The 18,955-nt window shown below is 38.3% G+C and overlaps 1 protein-coding gene and 1 pseudogene across 4 annotated transcripts in view; one reads left to right on the top strand and one right to left on the bottom strand.

The window, feature by feature from the left end:
- The first annotated feature begins 394 nt into the window (after positions 1-394).
- The window catches only part of ABCA5 (ATP binding cassette subfamily A member 5), a 93,038-nt gene continuing 74,477 nt past the window's right edge, over positions 395-18,955 (top strand). For all 4 annotated transcript variants that reach the window (XR_009210121.1, XM_032177951.3, XM_058429047.1 and 1 more), the window contains exons 1-4: positions 395-533; positions 13,214-13,330; positions 14,351-14,555; positions 18,181-18,342. Coding sequence is in view for 3 of the 4 variants with exons in the window: in XM_032177951.3 (XP_032033842.1) it covers positions 13,229-13,330; positions 14,351-14,555; positions 18,181-18,342 (469 nt within the window). In the remaining variant the exon portion in view is untranslated. The remainder of the gene's footprint in view (positions 534-13,213; positions 13,331-14,350; positions 14,556-18,180; positions 18,343-18,955) is intronic.
- Positions 8,641-8,916, bottom strand: LOC116483712 (small nuclear ribonucleoprotein G-like; annotated as a pseudogene).

Below are 18,955 nucleotides of genomic sequence, written 5' to 3'. Positions count from 1 at the left end.
GGCAGATGAGTAGAGGGCGGTGGGCCAAGGTCACCCGCTAAGAGGCGGCAGGTTTACCACTGAGACCGGAGGCCGTGGTTTTTGCCCGTGCCTCTAGAAAGAGCGTGGCGAGATCCCCTCAGATCCCAGGCGTGGAAGGCCCTGCGGAAGAGCCACGAGGCCCGACTCTGGTGGCTCAGAGGCCCTAGGCAGTCGCGCGCCACCGCTCGCCCCACCCTCAGCCGCGCTCCTCTTCCGGGCACGCTGCTTGCCTGCGTGCGCCGGGACGCGCGGGGCCGAGCGTCTGAAGCGCGCCTATGCGCGGAGCGGCGTTTTCTAGGAGCCCCGCCCTCAGGTGCGCTCTGCAGGAGGCGGGGCGCGACTTCGGCGCCGCCAGCTTCTCTAGTTGGCCGGCGCGCTGCCGGTTCTGCCTGCGCCAGGAGCGCGCGAGTGCGCGCGGGTGCGCCCCCGCACAGATCCCAGCCGGGTCACCCGCACTGAGTCAACTGACTGAGCGCGTCCAGGCCTGACAGCTCTGCGGCTGGGGCCCTGAGGTGAGGAGGGCGTCGCGGGCGGCGGCGGCGCTTGAGGCAAGCCTGGGACAGCCGTCCCTGGGGGAGTTGAGGGGACGAGGAGGGGCTGGCTAGCGAGGGACGGCGGGGAGGGAAGGGGTGTTCGGCGTCTCAGGTGTGGGGTGAAGCGGGCTCGGAAGCGGGCAGAGGCGGCGAGCTGAGGGAAACAGACCTTCCTCAGCTCCCGGGAAGCACGGATTGCCAGCCTCGGGGATGCGGTGGGGGCGCCCAGGATGCGGACGTGAGGGGGTCGGGGCCCTGGGGCGGGGGCTCCGCGAGGCTCCCCCGGGACCGGGTCCGGCCGTGGGACTTCGGGACACTGCCTTTGCCTGGACGCTGTCGCTCCAACCTCAGCAACCTCAGGGAAAGAAGGAAAACAAATATTGATGTAAATTTCCGTCTAAACAGCTGGGTAATGAGCGCTTGCTCTTCCCTGCGAGGTTACGCGCGGATCATTACCTTGTGTGTTAAAAGGAGTATCAGTGAGAAGAAAATGCGCAGATCTCATGACACAGTTTGGGAGGGAAATTCCTTGATCCTAAAACAGGAATAGGAGCTCCAGGCATGGAAATACTTAATTGGATCGGAAAGCTAGGCAGGCTGGAGCTATTAAGCTGAAGGAGGGTTTCCCCTGGGCTCCTCAGGCTTCGATTTACGTTTTAGATAAATAAGTCTGAAAATAATGAAGATAATAACCACGTTTACTTTCTACGAGGGCGTTCTGAAGGAATCTAAGGGAAGAGAAGTATTTGCTGGACTACAGCTTTGAGCCAGGCTCGGTGTTAGCTCTTTTAATTCTGACAGCAACCCTGTAGGATTGGAGGGGGTTATTCCAGTTGGGCAGATGTGGAGAATGGGCCGCAAAGAGGTTAAGAAACTTATTAAGGTCTCAACTAGTAAAAGGATGGAGTTGAGATTCCAACCCGGGCTGCCAGACCCTAATTCTGGTGCTTTATCCATTATATTTTGTGTTTGCCCAGAGAGCAATATTGTATGTGTTTTAGGGAAGACTCCGTAGTAGGGAACATTATTAGGGCAGTTAGGGCTTTGTGGGTATTTGGGTTAAAATCAAACTAAAGAGGCGTTAATCTTTGCATATGTGCTGTTTGAGTATATTTCCTTTCAAACAGACTTAGTGTAGGGGAATCTTACATTCACTATAACAGCAAATTTATTAGTACATTCTATGTGTATTGCATGTCTTATTTTTAAAGAGACAGCGTCTCGGGCTGGAGTGCAGTGGTGCGATCAAAGTTCACTGCAGTCTTGAACGTCTGGACTCAAGGGACCCTGCTGAATAGCTGGGGCTACAGGCGTGTGTCACTGCGCCCAGCTAATTTTTTATTTGTTTTTCGGAGACGACGTCTTGCTATATTGCCCAGGCTGGTTTGTTGCATGCCTTTTACATTCCAGATACTATACTATGTGCCAAGAGTACCGATATGAATACAATTTATAATCTCTGTCCTTGAGTTTAGTTGAGAGGGTGATTGCATAAAAGAATTTTATGATATTGTACTAAGTCATAACTTTTCTAGTATGTAAATTAGTTGGATTAAAAATAGTTTTAAGGGCAAGCTTTTAAGAACCTATTATGTATAAGAAAATTTATTGGATGATTAGTCCTCTGTGTACCATTGCATTGTTATTTTCTCCTTCAGCAAGAAACACTGTCATAAAATTTAGGTTAAATTATATTGACAACTAGCATTTTTTTTTTTTTTCTATCACCCAGGATGAAGTGCAGTGGCAGGATCTTGGCTCACTGCAGCCTTGACCTCCCAGGCTCAAGTGATCCTCCCACCTCAGCCTCCCAAGTAGCTGGGACCACAGTTGCGTGCCCCTACACCTAGCTTTTTTTTTTTTTTTTTTTAGTAGAGACAGTGTCTCTCTATGTTGCCCAGGTTGATCTTGAACTCTTGGGCTCAAGCCGTCCTCCCACTGGGATTGCCACGTGAGCCACTGCACCTGACTGCATTTTGTTTTATTATTGCACCACCTTTCAGTAAATTTTAAAGCAATAGAGAAGATGAGGGCATTTATAATTTATCCCTTTTTAAGTTAAAAGGCATATTTTCTAGTCCTTTTATTTTATCGATTGATAAGCAAATGATGTAGCTAGGCAGGAGTTTATTTCATGTGCCAGGTATGTTCCTAATTTCTCATTCCAAAAAAATCTTAGTTTAAAAGTATAGCTAATACCAGATTGCATTTAAGTTCTTGTGGTTCAGAGTTGTAATGAAATCAGTCTTCAGTTTAGGCTGAAATGGCACATTGTTGAAATGTATAACATTACTTTGTGGTGGATTTTGGAAATCTCTTTTAATTGCTTCAGTTTTCTCAGTAAAGTAGGATTCAAGGTCATAATCTGAGGGTGATCCTACAGATGGAAGCTTTGGAGATTTGGGGATTGGGAGAGTGATGGACTAGTGAAATATGTGATTGCTAGGAAATTAAACATGACTCGTAGGTGTGAAAAGTACAGTAGAGGAAAGATATGAGTGCACAAATTAGGGTGTCTAATTTTGGATACCAGAAACTTCATAATCCATTCCCAATGCCTGCCTTTACCGTGTTATCTAGAACATACATCAGCACCTGTTGCTCCAGTTAACTTTGCCTTATGCCTCTGCCATATGGCAGGTATCCCTGTTCTTCACAAAAGTCAAGCCCTTTTGTTTGGGAGTCTAGCTTTACCATTCTTTTCTTTCTGCCTGGAAATTCCATTCCACTCCTTTCCAAGCTCTTTCTCTCTTATCACATTATATTAAATTTTCTCTCTCTGCAGAGTTAGTGACAGTGTCTAACTTTATTTATTTTTTGCCTCGTAATGTTGGATGCATAAATCCTTCAGCAAATGTTAAGTGAATATGCCACTTTTCTCACTTCCCCTCTTCTTCCTTTTTACAGGAGTTGACCAACTCTTTTTGTAAAGTGCCAGATAGTAAATATTTTAGGTTTGCAGACAGTATGGTCTCTGTCTCAATAACTTTACTGTTGTAGCACAAAAGCAGTCATAGATAATACATAAATGAATGAGCATGGCTGTGTTCCAATAACACTGTATTTATAGACACTGAAATTTGAATTTCATATAATTTTTGCATGTCACAAGATATTATTCTTTTTTTTTCAACCATTTAAAAATGCAGAAGCAGTGTTCCTCATGGGCTGTGCCAAACAGACTGAGGGTTGGATTTAGCCCCCACCTCTTTCATCGTAGTTTGCACATCCTTGATCTTTAAGGACTCTCAGGAAGCCTTGATAAAGGAATCTGTGGTAAGATGATACTGGTTATAATATTTCCATTGGCGGTAGAGAAGCAAAGATAAATAAGACAGTGTTGTTTTTTTCATCAAGGATCTCATGGTCAAGTTCAAGATGAAAATATATAAATAAATAATGGTGACAGGGTATAGTTACTGCAGTTACAGTTATATTTACTGGGTATAGAGGTAAAACAAAGGAGTGATAATCAGCTCCATGTCAATGTTAATAATGACATTTAGGCAATATGATTAAAAATTGAGTTTATTTGAGCATAAAATTTGAGGATGGTCACACAGGAGGACACAGACTCCTAAAGGAAGGGGTAAATGCTCCAAAGTGGAGAGGTTTGAGGGTCCTTTACATAGGCAATGCCTGGGGATGCTTAACAGGGTTACACCATTTTTCGTACAAGGTTAGTGCATAGTTAGAGCAATTCAATTAGTTATAGGCAGTGTTTCTTTTTTGGGGAAGGGTATATTTAACATTTCACATTAAGGATGTAATGATCAAAGGGTCTTTTATCACAGTCAAGGGGTCTTTTATCCCTGGCATCATCTGGTCTGATCTAGGAACAAGAAAATAAGGAAGGAATTTCATGTATAAAAAAAGGTCAGTAATTAAGAGGTCAAGCTTCATGACCCAGTCTCCAAAGTCAACCTTCCTCAGTGCCAAACAACGTTTAGAAGCCCCAAGTAGACAGACTATCCATTTTCTGTTACATCTGCTTAGGTGGATGAGAAGTAACCTCTAACAGTCATTTGTTGGAGGTAGGGAATGTGTTTTCAGCTAGCCTTTCTGGAAATCTTTTAAGGATGCTAAGAAGGTGACTGGCCACGTTTGTTATCAGGATGGCTCTAAACATCAGGATGACTCAACTTATTTATTTTATAGGGTATAATCTTAATTTGTTTCTCACAGAAATAAACATGGATATGTTTTTTAATTAGGTCTTTCTATATGAAAATAATTTTAAAATTTTAAAGTTATTTTACCTGCTACATAATAAATGGATTGTTTATTCCACAGATATTTAGTACCTCCTCTGCTGTGTAGTGAGTTGTTTTACTAGCTAAAAATATTTGAAGGAGATAATGGTATCATTAGATAAGTGATGGATTTTGAGGGGGAGCGCGGGGAAGAGAGAGGCTCTTCTAAGGAAAGCACTGCTTTTAACAAAGGCAGTAGGTATAATAGTAGAACTACCTTAGATTTTAAAAAATACTTTATAGCTTTCAAATTTCTTAATTAAACTCATGCATCCTAAATAATTTTTCTCTAACAATTATTTCTAAAGGTTATGTACATTTTTATTACTTTCAGTGATGTGAAATATGTTTCGTAGGACTTGGAATGTAGTAACCAGTACTTTTTCTTTATTTTTTGAGACGGACAGAGTCTCGCTCTGTTGCCAGGCTGGAGTGCAGTGGCACCATGTCAGCTCACTGCAACTTTCGCCTCCCAGGTTTAAGTGACTCTCCTGCCTCAGCCTCCTGAGTAGCTGGGATTACAGGTGCCCGCCACCACACCTAGCTAATTTTTGTATTTTTAGTAGAGACAGGGTTTCACCCTGTTGGCCAGGATGGTCTCTATCTCCTGACCTCATGATCTTCCCACCTCGGCCTCCCAAAGTGCTGGGATTACAGGCGTGACCCACCGTGCCTGGCCGTAGTAACCAGTACTTTCAAGATAAATTAAGAAGTTAATTTTTGATATTGAAATTTGGATTATGCAACTCCTGGTCTTTAAGTCAATTAATACATTAGAAGAGGAAGATGGGCTTTAGTAGTTTTTCAATTTTCTTGCAATTTATTGGATTTAGTATAAATTATTTTATCTAGGAAATTATTTATCTAGGAAAGTTAAATTTGATTAAATCTTTAGAGATGTTAGGTGTTTAAAACTCATGTAATTATTATTTAAAGCCCTGCAACAAACTTAGTACATTTATCAGGTATGCTGTGGAACTATGGAAAATAACTTTTTTTTAAAAATTTTGAACCCATATTTCTCTTTGTGCCATTGTTCTTTAACAGTTAAGAATTGGCTTTGTTAAAAAGTTTTTTAAAGTATTTCATTGGTAAGATTTTGAGTTGGAACCATATAAATTCTGCTTTGGTCTTGTATTAACTCAGCCGCTAGTGAGTGAACTCCTAGATATTGTCTGTAGGATTGTTCCCATTTAGAGGCAATTAAACTTAAACAGTTAAACTTGAGGCAGGCCATGCATCTTTTTGCTGCGTTTTTCTCATATTCTTCCAAAAACCATCACGTAAAGCTATAAAATTTTGGAATTTTAGTATAGAAAGAGGAAATGTATAGCTCCATGCTAAATATGGGGTTTCTTGTATCCCAAGAAAAGGCACCTGAGAAGTCAAACCCTTCATAGATGTCCCGTTTTTGGTCACGCCTCATTTATAACTTTGCAGCCCTGTTTTCAGATATACGCTTCTGTTAGGAACACCACTTTCATGTCACCTCAGCTGTGTGGATCTCCACCTTTCTTTCTGGAAACCTCATTCTTTCATCCACAAGAGTTGCTCCCATCTCAAGATATTAACCCTTTATTTTTGGGTGTTCGTCAATATAGAAAAGTATTGCCTTCCCACATTCTTTCTTCATCCCAGTTTTCCCACCCTAATTCCCTGTTAGGCTAGTCAGTATTGTCCTTTGGGATTCCAGACCTTGCAAAACAGTGGAGGATGGGGTGAAGAGAGGGGCCTTTGTGATTACCATGTCAGTGAGAGTTGTAGTCACCCCTTTTTTTATTCTATCTTGTTTCTCTATCTTCTCCCCAAAGGACAGGTATTAATTCTCAGAGACAGTGTGGTCTTGACACCTAAAAAGGAAGCCAGATATTTTCCCCAGCACCTCATCATTTGCAAAGAATTTATAGGGTAGAGTTAGTTTTACATTATTATGCAGACCAGTCCTTGCTTATTTATTCCCCATATCCCTTTTCAAATTGGGCCTGCTTAGACAGTGTGGACTGGCGGGTTGGAGGATGCAGCAGGCAAAGAGGAGGGTGAATAGGTACGTTGTTGGGTCAGTTTACAAAGACCTGACTATAGTTTTGAAGTTTCTGTTTTAGATCAACATTAAAGTTTAAAGGTTTATGAAGAATTAATGTTAAGAATGTTTCCTTCTTTTCAATCAAACAGCTAAACCATATATTTCATACTACGAAGAAAACCAGCAATCAGATGGGCTAAAGAGGTTTTTTTTTTGTTTCAATAACTTGAATTGAAGCTCAAGATTATTGAAAGTTAATATTTTCATATGATTAAAGCTTTTGAGTATAAGAAAAATCAGATTGTTGAGGTTATTCATAGTACTGAGTCATTGGTATAATTTGATGACAGAGTTTATACTTTCATCATTTTTTTCTCTTTGTCCTTTTGCAATTCATTCTGTAGGGTTTCTTCGACTCATGCTTCAATTTAGCTCACTAATTTGTCTTTAAATGAAGTTCACCCCGTCTTTTAGTGCTTTTTTATTTCTATCAGTTTGTTATTTCATTTCTAAGTTCTGTAATTGCTTTTTTCTTAATTGTCTTGCTCTTGTTCCAAGAATATGATATTCTCTATTACTCTTTTAAGGATATTAGTTATACTTTTATACGCAGTCATGATCAACGTGTATAATTAGTTGCCATGTACAAGTCACCATTTTCAGCTTTTCGTGTATTAATTCTTTTAGTCATTTTAACAACCCAAAGAGGTAGGTACTGCTATTGCTGTATTTTACAGATAATAAAACTTAGGCACAAAAACATTAAATAACTTGCCCAAGGTCTCAAAGTTAGTATGTAGCAGAGGCAGGATTCATGTTTAGTTGGTTTGGCTTCAGAGGTCATACTCTTAACCTATGCTACTTTGGGCATTATTAGTTCTTGTGTTTGTTAATTTTGGTGCCTTTGTAATATTGGTTAAGATGCTTTTTGCAAGAAATAGAATCTGATATTGGTTAGCTTAAGTGAAAATGAAAATATATTGGGAAGATAATAGGGCATTTCACATACTCCAAGGAAGAAAAATCAAGTTTTGAGCACAGTAGGTGTGGTACATTAGAAGAAAGCTTAGAGTAAGAATGTATAAGCTTTCTTTCTTAAATGTTGCCATTCATGTAATTCAGTTTCCTTGACTTCCATCCAGTCTGTGGGTCTCTCAGTTAATTCTGCCAAGAGAAATTTTAACTGACACAGCTCAAGAGTAGTGGTGGTGTTGGTGATGGTTTGTGTGTGTTGGGAGGGTGTTTGGGGAGTTGGTTTAGTTTTGCTTTAAAAAGTTGTGATGAGAGGTGGAGTGGGTGGGCAGGTTCTTTAGACAAGGCCCTTAGAGACTCAACCTTGAGTTCAGGAAGCAGTTCTCAAAAAAGCAAAAAATTTTGTGGATCCATCTACTCTATGAGTCTGTTATATAAAAATGAAGAGTTAAGCATCCAACATTCAAATTAGATTAATAATTTAGTAGCATTTACAAAACCAATGTATTTTGGCAAGTAACTTGAGAATGTTCATGCTGCATTAGGTTAGTGTTTCTGTTTGTATTGTAGCAAATAATGCTTGAATGAGTACAGCTTTCCTTCCTTCCTTCCTTCCTTCCTTCCTTCCTTCCTTCCTTTCTTCCTTCCTTCCTTCCTTCCATCCTTCTTTCCTATCAACTCTTTACTAAATGTGATATAACATAGTTGAGACTGTTAGAAGAATTTATTTATTGACTATTACAGAAGTTTATTTAACGAAAAGTCTAATATGAAAATGTACATGACCTAATTTTTACATCATAGTAAAACAGGCCCTTTTGAGAGGGGGATGTGGGTTTTTCTGCTGAACAGCCATTATTTATACTTGTTCCAAGGCTTCTAACATGATGATGCTATTACATTGCATTACCACCATTCCAATATTGTTCTGTTGCCCACTAGTTGCCATCTCCACACATTAATCTATCACAAGATTCATAAAGGGATCAAATCCCCACAATATTCCTTGGACATGTCTGCCACCATTTAATTTTCAATGATAACTTCTTGTCCATAAATTTTTTCAACTCGGGAGGGTAAGCTTTGCTCATGGTGTCTACTCCACAGGTTCACAGATGCCTTGGAATGGAATGCCGGAAGAATTTATTTTAATGTATCTTCTATTCTTGACTGCTTTTGTTTTTCTGTTTTTAATTTACTTATTTAATATTTTTACAGTATGTCTAATTGTTTAATTACTTTTTTTACTATGTAATACATAGAAAAAAAGCATGAAGAAAATAAAAGTTGTCTTTAATTCCATTGCCAATTTAAACAATTCTTTCTAGTCTTCCTTCTGTGCATATAAAGAAGATGCTCATTTAAGCCAAACTTTAATTATATATATTTGCTGGAAAAGACAAACTGCCTCTCAAAAATTATGGGCCAGGTGTGGTGGCTCACGCCTGTAATCCCAGCACTTTGGGAGGCAAAGGCAGGTGGATCACCTGAGGTCAGGAGTTTGAGACCAGTCTGACCAACATGGTGAAACCCCATCTCTACTAAAAATACAAAAATTAGCTGTGCATGGTAGTGGGTGCCTGTAATCCCAGTTACTTGGGAGGCTGAGGTAGGAGAATTGCTTGAACCCAGGAGGCGGAGGTTGCACTGAGCCGAGACCGTGCCATTGCACTCCAGCCTGGACAAAAGAGTGAGACACCATCTCAAAAAAAAAAAAAAAAAATTGTGAGTTTTCTTTATCTAGGTGTAGACAGTACGCCAGCTTGGAACAGATGGTCCTTGTTTTGGAGGAGAGTTACAGCAGTGGCCCCACTAGATAGGTTTATTTAAAACAAGGCACAGCAATTTCTCTGGAAGGTATAACAGGATTTTTTGTTGTTATTGTTATTTCCCCCAAGCTGTCTTCTCAATACTTCTTAGTATGCAGAGATCCTAGGTTACTGGGTTGAGTGTATTTGAATAGGGGCAGTGGACATTGCAGTTGAGACTCTGACCACTTCTGTTTTGAGTTCAGCTGGAATGAAACCTGTTTGAAGAATCGAGATAGCTCCAATAGAGGTCCACAGGCAGAAAGGATTTCAAGGATCTTCAAAGGGTAAATGTACCCTGGAAGAGGGATACTGGATCTGTGATAGGCACAATGATTTAGATCATTCAGTTTTATTTTTTAAAGTAATTTATTAAGGTAAAATTTATTTCCAAAGTAAAACTCCTTACCTTGTAAGCAGTTTCTCCTCATTCTTTACTCTCCCTGGCCTCTGACAATCACCAGTTGGCATTCTGTCCCTACATTTATCTTTTCTGGAAGTTTCATATAAAGGGAATCATATAATATTTGACCTTTTTAGTCTGACTTTCACATGACATAACGTTTTGTACGTTCATTTTAATTGTAGTATATAGCAGTACTTCATTCCTTTTTTTTTTTTTTTCTTTTGAGACGGAGTCTTGCTCTGATGCCCAGGCTGGAATGCAGTGGTGCGGTCTCAGCTCACTGCAACCTCTGCCTCCCAGATTTGAGCAATTCTGCCTCAGCTTCCTGAGTAGCTGGAGTTATAGGAATGCACCACCATGCCCAGCTAATTTTTGTATTTTTTTTTAGTAGAGACGGGGTTTTGCCATGTTGGCCAAGCTGATCTCAAACTCCTGACCTCAAGTGATCCACCCGCCTTGGCTTCCCAAAGTGCTGGGAATACAGGCATGAGCCACTGCACCTGGCCACTTCATTCCTTTTTATGGCTGAATAATAGTTGTATGTATATGTCATAATTTGTTCATTTATCTGTTGATACGTATTTGGCCTATTTCTGCCTTTCTGCTATTCTGAATAGCGCTACTGTGAACATGTGTGAACATGTGTGTGAACATGTACTCAGTTGAGTCCTTATGTTCATTTCTTTTACGTGTATACCTGGGAGTGGAATTGTGAGGTCATATGGTAAAACTTTTTCTCAGCATCTGAATCATTTGCTTTCCCACCGGCAATGTATTCCAGTTTCTCCATAGTTTCTTATGAGAAGTCTGCTCTCATTCAAATTATTATTCTCTGTAGGTAATACATCATTGTTCTCTGACTGCTTTCAAGGTTTTTTATTGTCTTAATTTGCAACAGTCTAATTATAATGTGTATGGGCATGGATTTTTTTTATGTTTTCTGGGCTTCACCAACCTTCTTGAAACTTGTGTGTTTATATCCCTTGCTAAATTGGAAGTTTTCAGCTATTAAGTCTTTAATTTTTTTTTTTTTTTAGCATTAGTACTCTTTCTCCTCTCCTTTTATATATCTGATCATATGAAAGTTAGACTTTTTGTTATTGTCCCATAGTTTTCTTTTTTCTTCTTTTTTTTCTTTGAGACAAGGTCTCGCTTTGTCACCCAGGCTGGAGTGCAGTGGAACAATCTTGGCTCACTGCAACCTCCTCCTACTGGGTTCAAATGATTCTCTTGCCTCCCCAGTAGCTGGGATTACAGGCGCCCACCACCACACCTGGCTAATTTTTGTATTTTTAGTAGAGATGGGGTTTTACCATGTTGGCCAGGCTGGTCTTGAACTCCTGACCTCAGGTGATCTGCCCGTCCTGGCCTCCCAAAGTGTTGGGATTATGGGCGTAAGTCCCCGTGCCCAGCCTGTCTCACGGTTTTCTGAAGCACTGTTATTTTTTTAAAAATCTTTTTTCTCTCTGTTGTTCAGATTGGATAATGCCTATTGATAATCTTCAAGTTTACTGACTCTTTTTCTGTTGTGTTCATTCTGCTTTTGAGCCACTCCATGAGTTTTATTTATTTATTATTGTGTTTTTCTGTTCTAAAGTTTCCATTTGTATTTATTTCTTACTGTGTTTTTGTGTTCTAAAATTTCCATTTGGTTCTGCTTTAGGTCTTGTTTCTTTGCTGAGATTTTCTATTTTTCATTGCTTTCAAGAGTACTTTCGATTGTTTGCTGATGCCCTTAAATAGCTGCTTTAAAAGTTTTATCAGATAATTTCAAAGTCTGCATTATTTCAGCATTGGTATCTTTGACTTTATTTTCTTAGTAGAGTTGCTATTTTTTTTTTTTTTTTTTGAGATGGAGTATTGCTCTGTCGCCCAGGCTGGTGCCACCAGAAGTGGCGCAATCTCGGCTCACTGCAACCTCTGCCTCCCAAGTTCATGCAGTTTTCCTGCCTCAGCCTCCTGCGTAGCTAGGATTACAGGTGCATGCCACCATGCCCAGCTAATTTTTATATTTTTAGTAGAGATGGGATTTCACCATGTTGGTCAGGCTGGTCTCGAACTCCTGACTTCGTGATCTGCATGCCTCGGCCTCCCAAAGTGCTGGGATTACAGGCATGAGCCACCCTGCCCGAACAGCTATTTGCTACATGCTTCATTTTCCATGTAATTTTGGAGTGTATGAGACTTTGAGTTTTGTGTTAATACCTATGGAAAATGTTGATATTTTCTCTTAACAGACTGTCAACCAGGTTAGGTTCAGGTCGTAAGTTTCTACCCACATTCTTTGAACTGTAGTTGTCATTTTAGTTTATTTTTCAAAAGCTTTTGCAGTACCTTTTTGGTCTGTCTTGTGTGTGCCTTGCAGTGAACAGTCTGGATTTGAACAGTGGTCTCTCTGTTCAGTTTCTCAAGTCTTTGTCACAATAATAGGATTGGATTTATGTATGTCCAGCTTGAGAGTTATTACAGGAATTAAAAACAACTTTTTAGAGTGCTTTCCTGAGCTCTCTTTCTATTTGTTCCCCCTTCTACTTTTTGCTTCCCTGTGGCTGCCCTTTCCATCCTCCAGCCAGATAGCTAGTGTTTATTTTCTCCATTGTGTTACACACTTGTGCGACTGCAACCACCATATCCAGGGCCCAATGGTAGGAGGTAGAGAAGAAAAACAAAAGGGATTGGCCTCATCCTCTTACAACCATAGCTCCATTGAATAGAGAGAAAGGTTTTCCTGCCTCAGAGTGTTGGCTGCAGTAGGCTTTCCTTACTGTAGTCTGGCCCTGTTACCATGGGATTGCTTGCGTGTGGGGATACAGGAGAATTCAGAAAAGAAAAAAAGATTTGCTATTTCTACATTCTCCCTGAGCATTAAGACTTCCCTTGCCCATTCCTCAATTCAAAGCTAAGCCTTCTTCTGGAGCTGCCTCTGTGGGCGTTTCGGGAGATATCAAAGGAGAAAAAGTACCACTGTTGATACGGTGGTATTTCAAATTCTGTTCTCCCCTATTTCACATGCCTTGTTTACTTTTCAGAGTCCACGGATTGCTGCTCCATGCATTCTGTTTCCTAGGAGAGACAGCTTGGAGTATGCTTAATCCATCTTACCTGGGATTGAAACATCTGCTTGTTTTGCCATTAAAAATTACATGCGGTTTACTGTGTGGCTCCAGGTTTGTTTGTTTGTTTTTCCTCCTTAATAGGTTTATTCAGAAAACATGCCCACTGCAATTAGAGAGGTGGGAGTTTGGAGACAGACCAGAACACTTCTACTAAAGAATTACTTAATTAAATGCAGAACCAAAAAGAGTAGTGTTCAGGTAAGTTAACTCTTTCATATGCTTTTTTGCAGTTTATTTTGCTTCATATGTTCTATCTTGAAGTGATTATTTATTTTGCTAAATATACTTTTATTATTTTATTTTTCTTTGCTTGTAAAGTAAAAGCTTGCCATGTTAGCCACAGAAAAATAACTGAACTACCTGATGCTTTCTGAATGTTAAAAATTTTAATAATAATTTCTATATTTAGTTAATTTCTAGCATCTGTGCTTCATTTTGAGCTTTTGGGCATGTGTTTCCTAAGTTTCATGAACTAACATTCCAAAATAACTTTGATTCCAGAGTTTTATTCCCCACAACCTCATATTTTATGGACTCTAGATTGAGTTGCCCATGAGTATTAATATTATGACACAGATTTGTACCCACAGCATACATTACTTTTGATAAAGGTAAAAGAAAGGAAGAACTTTGGCTAACCAGCCTAGTAATAATTTCAAAGGATGAAAATATATTATTCATCTTCTCCTGAAACCGGTAAAACAAACAGCAAGATGATATAATAGCTCATTTCTACTAAAACTGACCATAGAATTTAATGAAGTATGGTTTTGATAGTATACATTTAGGTATAATTAAAGTGTGATTATACCTAATTCAGAATTGAATAAAGGCATTTTTATGGTGAATCCATATAGGGATGTTTGGTAAATTGCTTTAGATAAAATTATATGAGTAAATTGATTATGTTTTATGTCAATAATCTAAGATGTTTAAATATTATCTTTTATGTCACCTTAATTTATTATGTGACTTGAATTTTAAAATATTTCAGTAAAACTAAATGCAAAGGAAAAAGTAATTTAATATGCATGTTGGGTTTGATGAGGTGTTCAGCACAATAATTCTTTTGGGATAGAATTGCTTTTACTTTTTATTCATAAGAAAGGACAACCAAATTTCTTGTTTTTTCTTAGTATTATATTATTTGCAAAGAAATCTTGATGACTTTTGCTGCCATTGTTATATTTTGTAATCACATTGTTTCTTTTATTGTAGGAAATTCTTTTTCCACTATTTTTTTTATTTTGGTTAATATTAATTAGCATGATGCATCCAAATAAGAAATATGAAGAAGTACCTAATATAGAACTTAATCCTATGGACAAATTTACTCTTTCTAATCTAATTCTTGGATATACTCCAGTGACTAATATTACAAGCAGCATCATGCAGAAAGTGTCTACTGATCATCTACCTGATGGTATTGTGAGCTTATATATATTCTACTTACAATATTAAGCCTGTTCAATATCTATCAGCTTGCTTTATTGAATAAATAGCAGTCTTAACACTTAGAGATGTGTTCCTCCACCAAAGTATAGTTTTATAAAAATACTAAAATTATTTAATTCTGTTGCCTTATTTTTCTTGTGAAACATTAATTTATATTCTTGGTGGTAGGAAGCATATTTTATGTACTTTTATATTTAATTCTTAGACCATTTATAAAATAGTTTAAGTATACTTGTATAAGATACAAGCTTTGATGGGTTATTTCATTTTCATTCTGACTTTCATATAATTATGAAGCTAGCAATGTTTAGCTGAATGTGGTAGCATGTGCCTGTAGTCCCAGCTACTCAAGAAGTTGAGGTGAGGGGATCCCGTGAGCCCAGAAGTTTGGGGCTGCAGTGAACTATGATCATGCCACTTCAATCCAGCACTCCTTACTCTGGGCAACAGAATGGGACCCCCATCTCTAAAAATAAAAAATTTAAAAAAGAAGCTAGAAATATGTGATAAAGACTATAAAGCAGTCACCTTTTCAGCTTACCATGCTTGTTTATGCAAGTATATGGTGTAAACTGAGGAAGTACCTAACTTTGGAGACTGCAACTATGACTATGGCTAAGTCCCTAACTCTATTTTATTTATTCATATATATATTTTTTCTAGAGATGGGATCTTGCTATGTTGCCCAGGTTAGTCTCAACTCCTGGGCTCAAACGATCTTCCTCCCTTGGCCTCCACATAAAGTGCCACCTAAGTCTTTTTTCTCAATGTGCACTTCTCACAAAGAAATGAACTAGAAAACAGTGTAAGCAGTGAAGTGCCAGTGAACTTAAAGTGGCTGTGAGAGAACCTAAAGCAAAAACTGGAGAAAGTGACAGAAATTCTTATACTATTAATGATTAAACAATGAAGTGCTAAATTGTAGAAAATAACAGATTAGCATGTTATTTTTTGCCATATGGGATAGTTGTAATTAGCTTATATATCATCACATTATTGGATTGTACATCATTGAATGGAAAGTGTTAATTATACAGTCAGAAGCCAAGTAACTTTTATTCCATTGGTTTCTTTCTCTAGTTATTTCTATTTAATATTTTGATTAAATACACTTCTTACTGTTATATGTTAGTGTATCATATTAGGCACAAGTAGTATAGATTACCATGAGAATTTAGTGTATAAGCTCAAAAAGCTGATTAAAAATGTTGAAATGAAATTCATTGGTAATTCTGAGTAGAAGGAAGGAATATAAACCAAAGAAATACGAGGCCGGGCATGGTGACTCACGCCTGTAATCCCAGCACTTTGGGAGGCCGAGGTGAGCGGATCACTTGAGGTCAGGGGTTCGAGACCAGACTGGCCAACATAGTGAAACCCCGTCTCTATTAAAAATACAAAAAAATTAGCCAGGCGTGGTGGTGGGTGCCTGTAGTCCCAGCTACTTGGGAGGTTGAGGCAGGAGAATTGCTTGAACCCGGGAGGCGGAAGTTGCAGTGAGCTGAGATTGTGCCACTGCAATCAAGCCTGGCGACAGAGCAACACTCTATCTCAAAAACAAAAAACAAAAAACAAAAACTAAGTCAGTGTATATTAACTTAGATGCTAAAATAGTGTATACATATACACACATTTTTTAGACTTCTGTCTTTTTAACAACAGAACTATATGAAAATGGGTTATGCATACATAACGTGACTGGTAGGATGTTGAACTAACACCCTCTTTACTCATGTAAATCCTGGAATTCCCTGTCCCTCTTAAAAGGCCTGGAAAATCTATTAATTAACATTTAAGTAATACTTTATAATCTACGAAGCATTTTTTTTGTCTTTTTCTTCTTTTTTTTTGAGATGGGATCTCACTGTCAAGCTGGTTTGCAGTGCTGTGATCTCAGCTCACTGCAGCCTCTGCCTCTTGGGCTCAAGTGATACTCCCGCTTCAGCCTCCTGAGTAGCTGGGACTACAGGTGCACACCACCACACCTGGCTAATTTTTGTATTTTTTGTAGAGACAGGGTTTCGCCATGCTACCTAGGCTGGTCTCGTACTACTGGACTCAAGCAATCTACCTGCCTCCACCTTCCAGAGTGCTGGCATTATAGGTGTGAGGCACCACATCTAGCCTACAAAGCATTTTGATGTTTGTTACTTGATTTGTTTTTTCGCAACAACCCAGTGTCATCAGCTAGGCATTGTAGATGAAGACACTAAAGTCTGCAGAGTTTAAATCGCCTGTCTGTGCTCACACAGTTAATACATGAAGAAGCTAAGTACTAATTCTATATTCTTTCCATTTCACCACATGTTTGAAGCTTCTGTAGTGAAAATTAGTTGCTTGTAAGCAAAACTACAAGAAAATATTTAAAAATTAGTCTTATCTGATGAGAAAGAGTGATTACAGTATTTTTTCCACTTATCTCCTAAGAAAGGATCAACCAATATTGGATTTGAATGACAATTTTTATTTAAGGAGGAGTTGTGTCATAGTTACTAAAATGCCTATATAGTTTCTGAGAAGGATTGTGGAATTTTCTTTATAAGAAATATTTAAAAATAAAAAATTCATATACTTACTAAAAAGTCATTTTTGTGCAGGCACAGTGGCTCATGCCTGTAATCCCAACTAGTGCGGAGGCTGAGGTGGGAGGATCACTTGAGGCTAGGAGATCAAGACCAGCTTGGGCAACATGGTGACACCTCATTTCTACAAAAATTAAAAACAAAAAATTAGCCAGGCATGATGATGAGTGCCTATCGACCAAGCTCTACTCCAGAAGCTGAAGTGGGAGGATCTCTTAACCCCTGAAGTTCGAGTGCAAGATCCCATGCACTGCAGGCTGGGTAACAGAACAAGGCCCTGTCTCTAAAAAAATATAAAATAAAATAACGAAGTTACTTTTTAGTTTTACTTCGAGATAGATAAATGAACTGCATTACTAATAATTTTTATAATTTCATTGCCGCCTGAAATTAGTATAATTCATTGAGGTTTTGAGAAACAGCAATTCTTGATGAAATATGAGTTCTGCATATTGTTTTATACTGTATTTCATATATTTATGATGTAAGTATAACACCGACACATTTCTGTAATCAAATGACAGCTGAGTAGTGTCTGCAACATTGTACCATTTTATTATTTATTATTATTTTGTTGGAAGAATTGTCCTCTTTTTGTTTGTTTGTTTTTTTGAGATATGGTCTCACTGTGTTGCGTAAGCTGGAGTGCAGTTGCTCAATTATGGCTCACTGCAGCCTCGACCTCCTAGCTCAAATGATCCTCCCGCCTCCACCTCCCAAGTAGCTAGAAGTACAGGCACACATCACTTTATTTTTTGGAGACAGAACCTCACGATGTTGCCCAAGTCGGACTTGAACTTCTGAGCTCAAGCAATCCTCCCATCTTGGTCTTCCAAAATGTTGGGATTACAGGTGTGAGCCACTGTGCCTGGCCTGTCTTCATTTTTTAAGAAGTAAATATAGCAAAAGTGCTTATAAAATATTCCATTTATCAAAATAATTGTAAACTTGATCTACTGTATTGTGGTATTTTAATTTGTGAGCTAACTATATTGTTATGATATCTTGCAGTAATAATTACTGAAGAATATACAAATGAAAAAGAAATGTTAACATCCAGTCTTTCTAAGCCGAGCAACTTTGTAGGTGTGGTTTTCAAAGACTCCATGTCCTATGAACTTCCTTTTTTTCCTGATATGATTCCAGTATCTTCTATTTATATGGATTCAAGAGGTAAATAGCCCTACAATAATCATCGAAGATCAATTGAATGCATATCTTTGCTGCTTGCAGTTTATAGTCAAAATTTGATACAGTTCAATATTGGCATTTTCAACTATTCTTACTTGTTCCAATAGGAAAACTGAGAAGTATAGCATAAAAATATTTATTTATAAATATCTATCTACTTCTACACATAAAATATTTTTATATAATATCCATTTCGATTTAATACATTTATATATATTAAATACAGTAGCATAAAGCAAAATTGCATTTTGGGTTATATGACTTTCTAAATATCTTTTTTTCATGTAATTGTTTTTACTTATGGTATGTACAAATCTTTAAAATCTTAAGGTCTTCTACTAGTGAACTTTATTAGTTTTACATTTGAAACATGGGAAAGAACCTTTGGTTGTTTAAACCTATGAAGAAATATTATCAACCACAAACATTTATTGAGCAATGTTAAAGTCACTATGCTAAATACTGAATTTGTGGTTTTATTTCAAAAAGCCCTTCTGAAAATTCTTTTTTCCTGTTTTCTTGACTTTGACTTTTCATTGCTCTGGAAGTGCTTTGGAGCTAAGTCATGTAGAATGATTTACTTTAAAACAAAAAA

This window comes from Hylobates moloch, unplaced genomic scaffold (assembly GCF_009828535.3).
Source record: "Hylobates moloch isolate HMO894 unplaced genomic scaffold, HMol_V3 SCAFFOLD_15, whole genome shotgun sequence".
Lineage (NCBI taxonomy): Eukaryota > Metazoa > Chordata > Mammalia > Primates > Hylobatidae > Hylobates > Hylobates moloch.
This window is presented reverse-complemented; position numbering and strand designations above follow the sequence as displayed.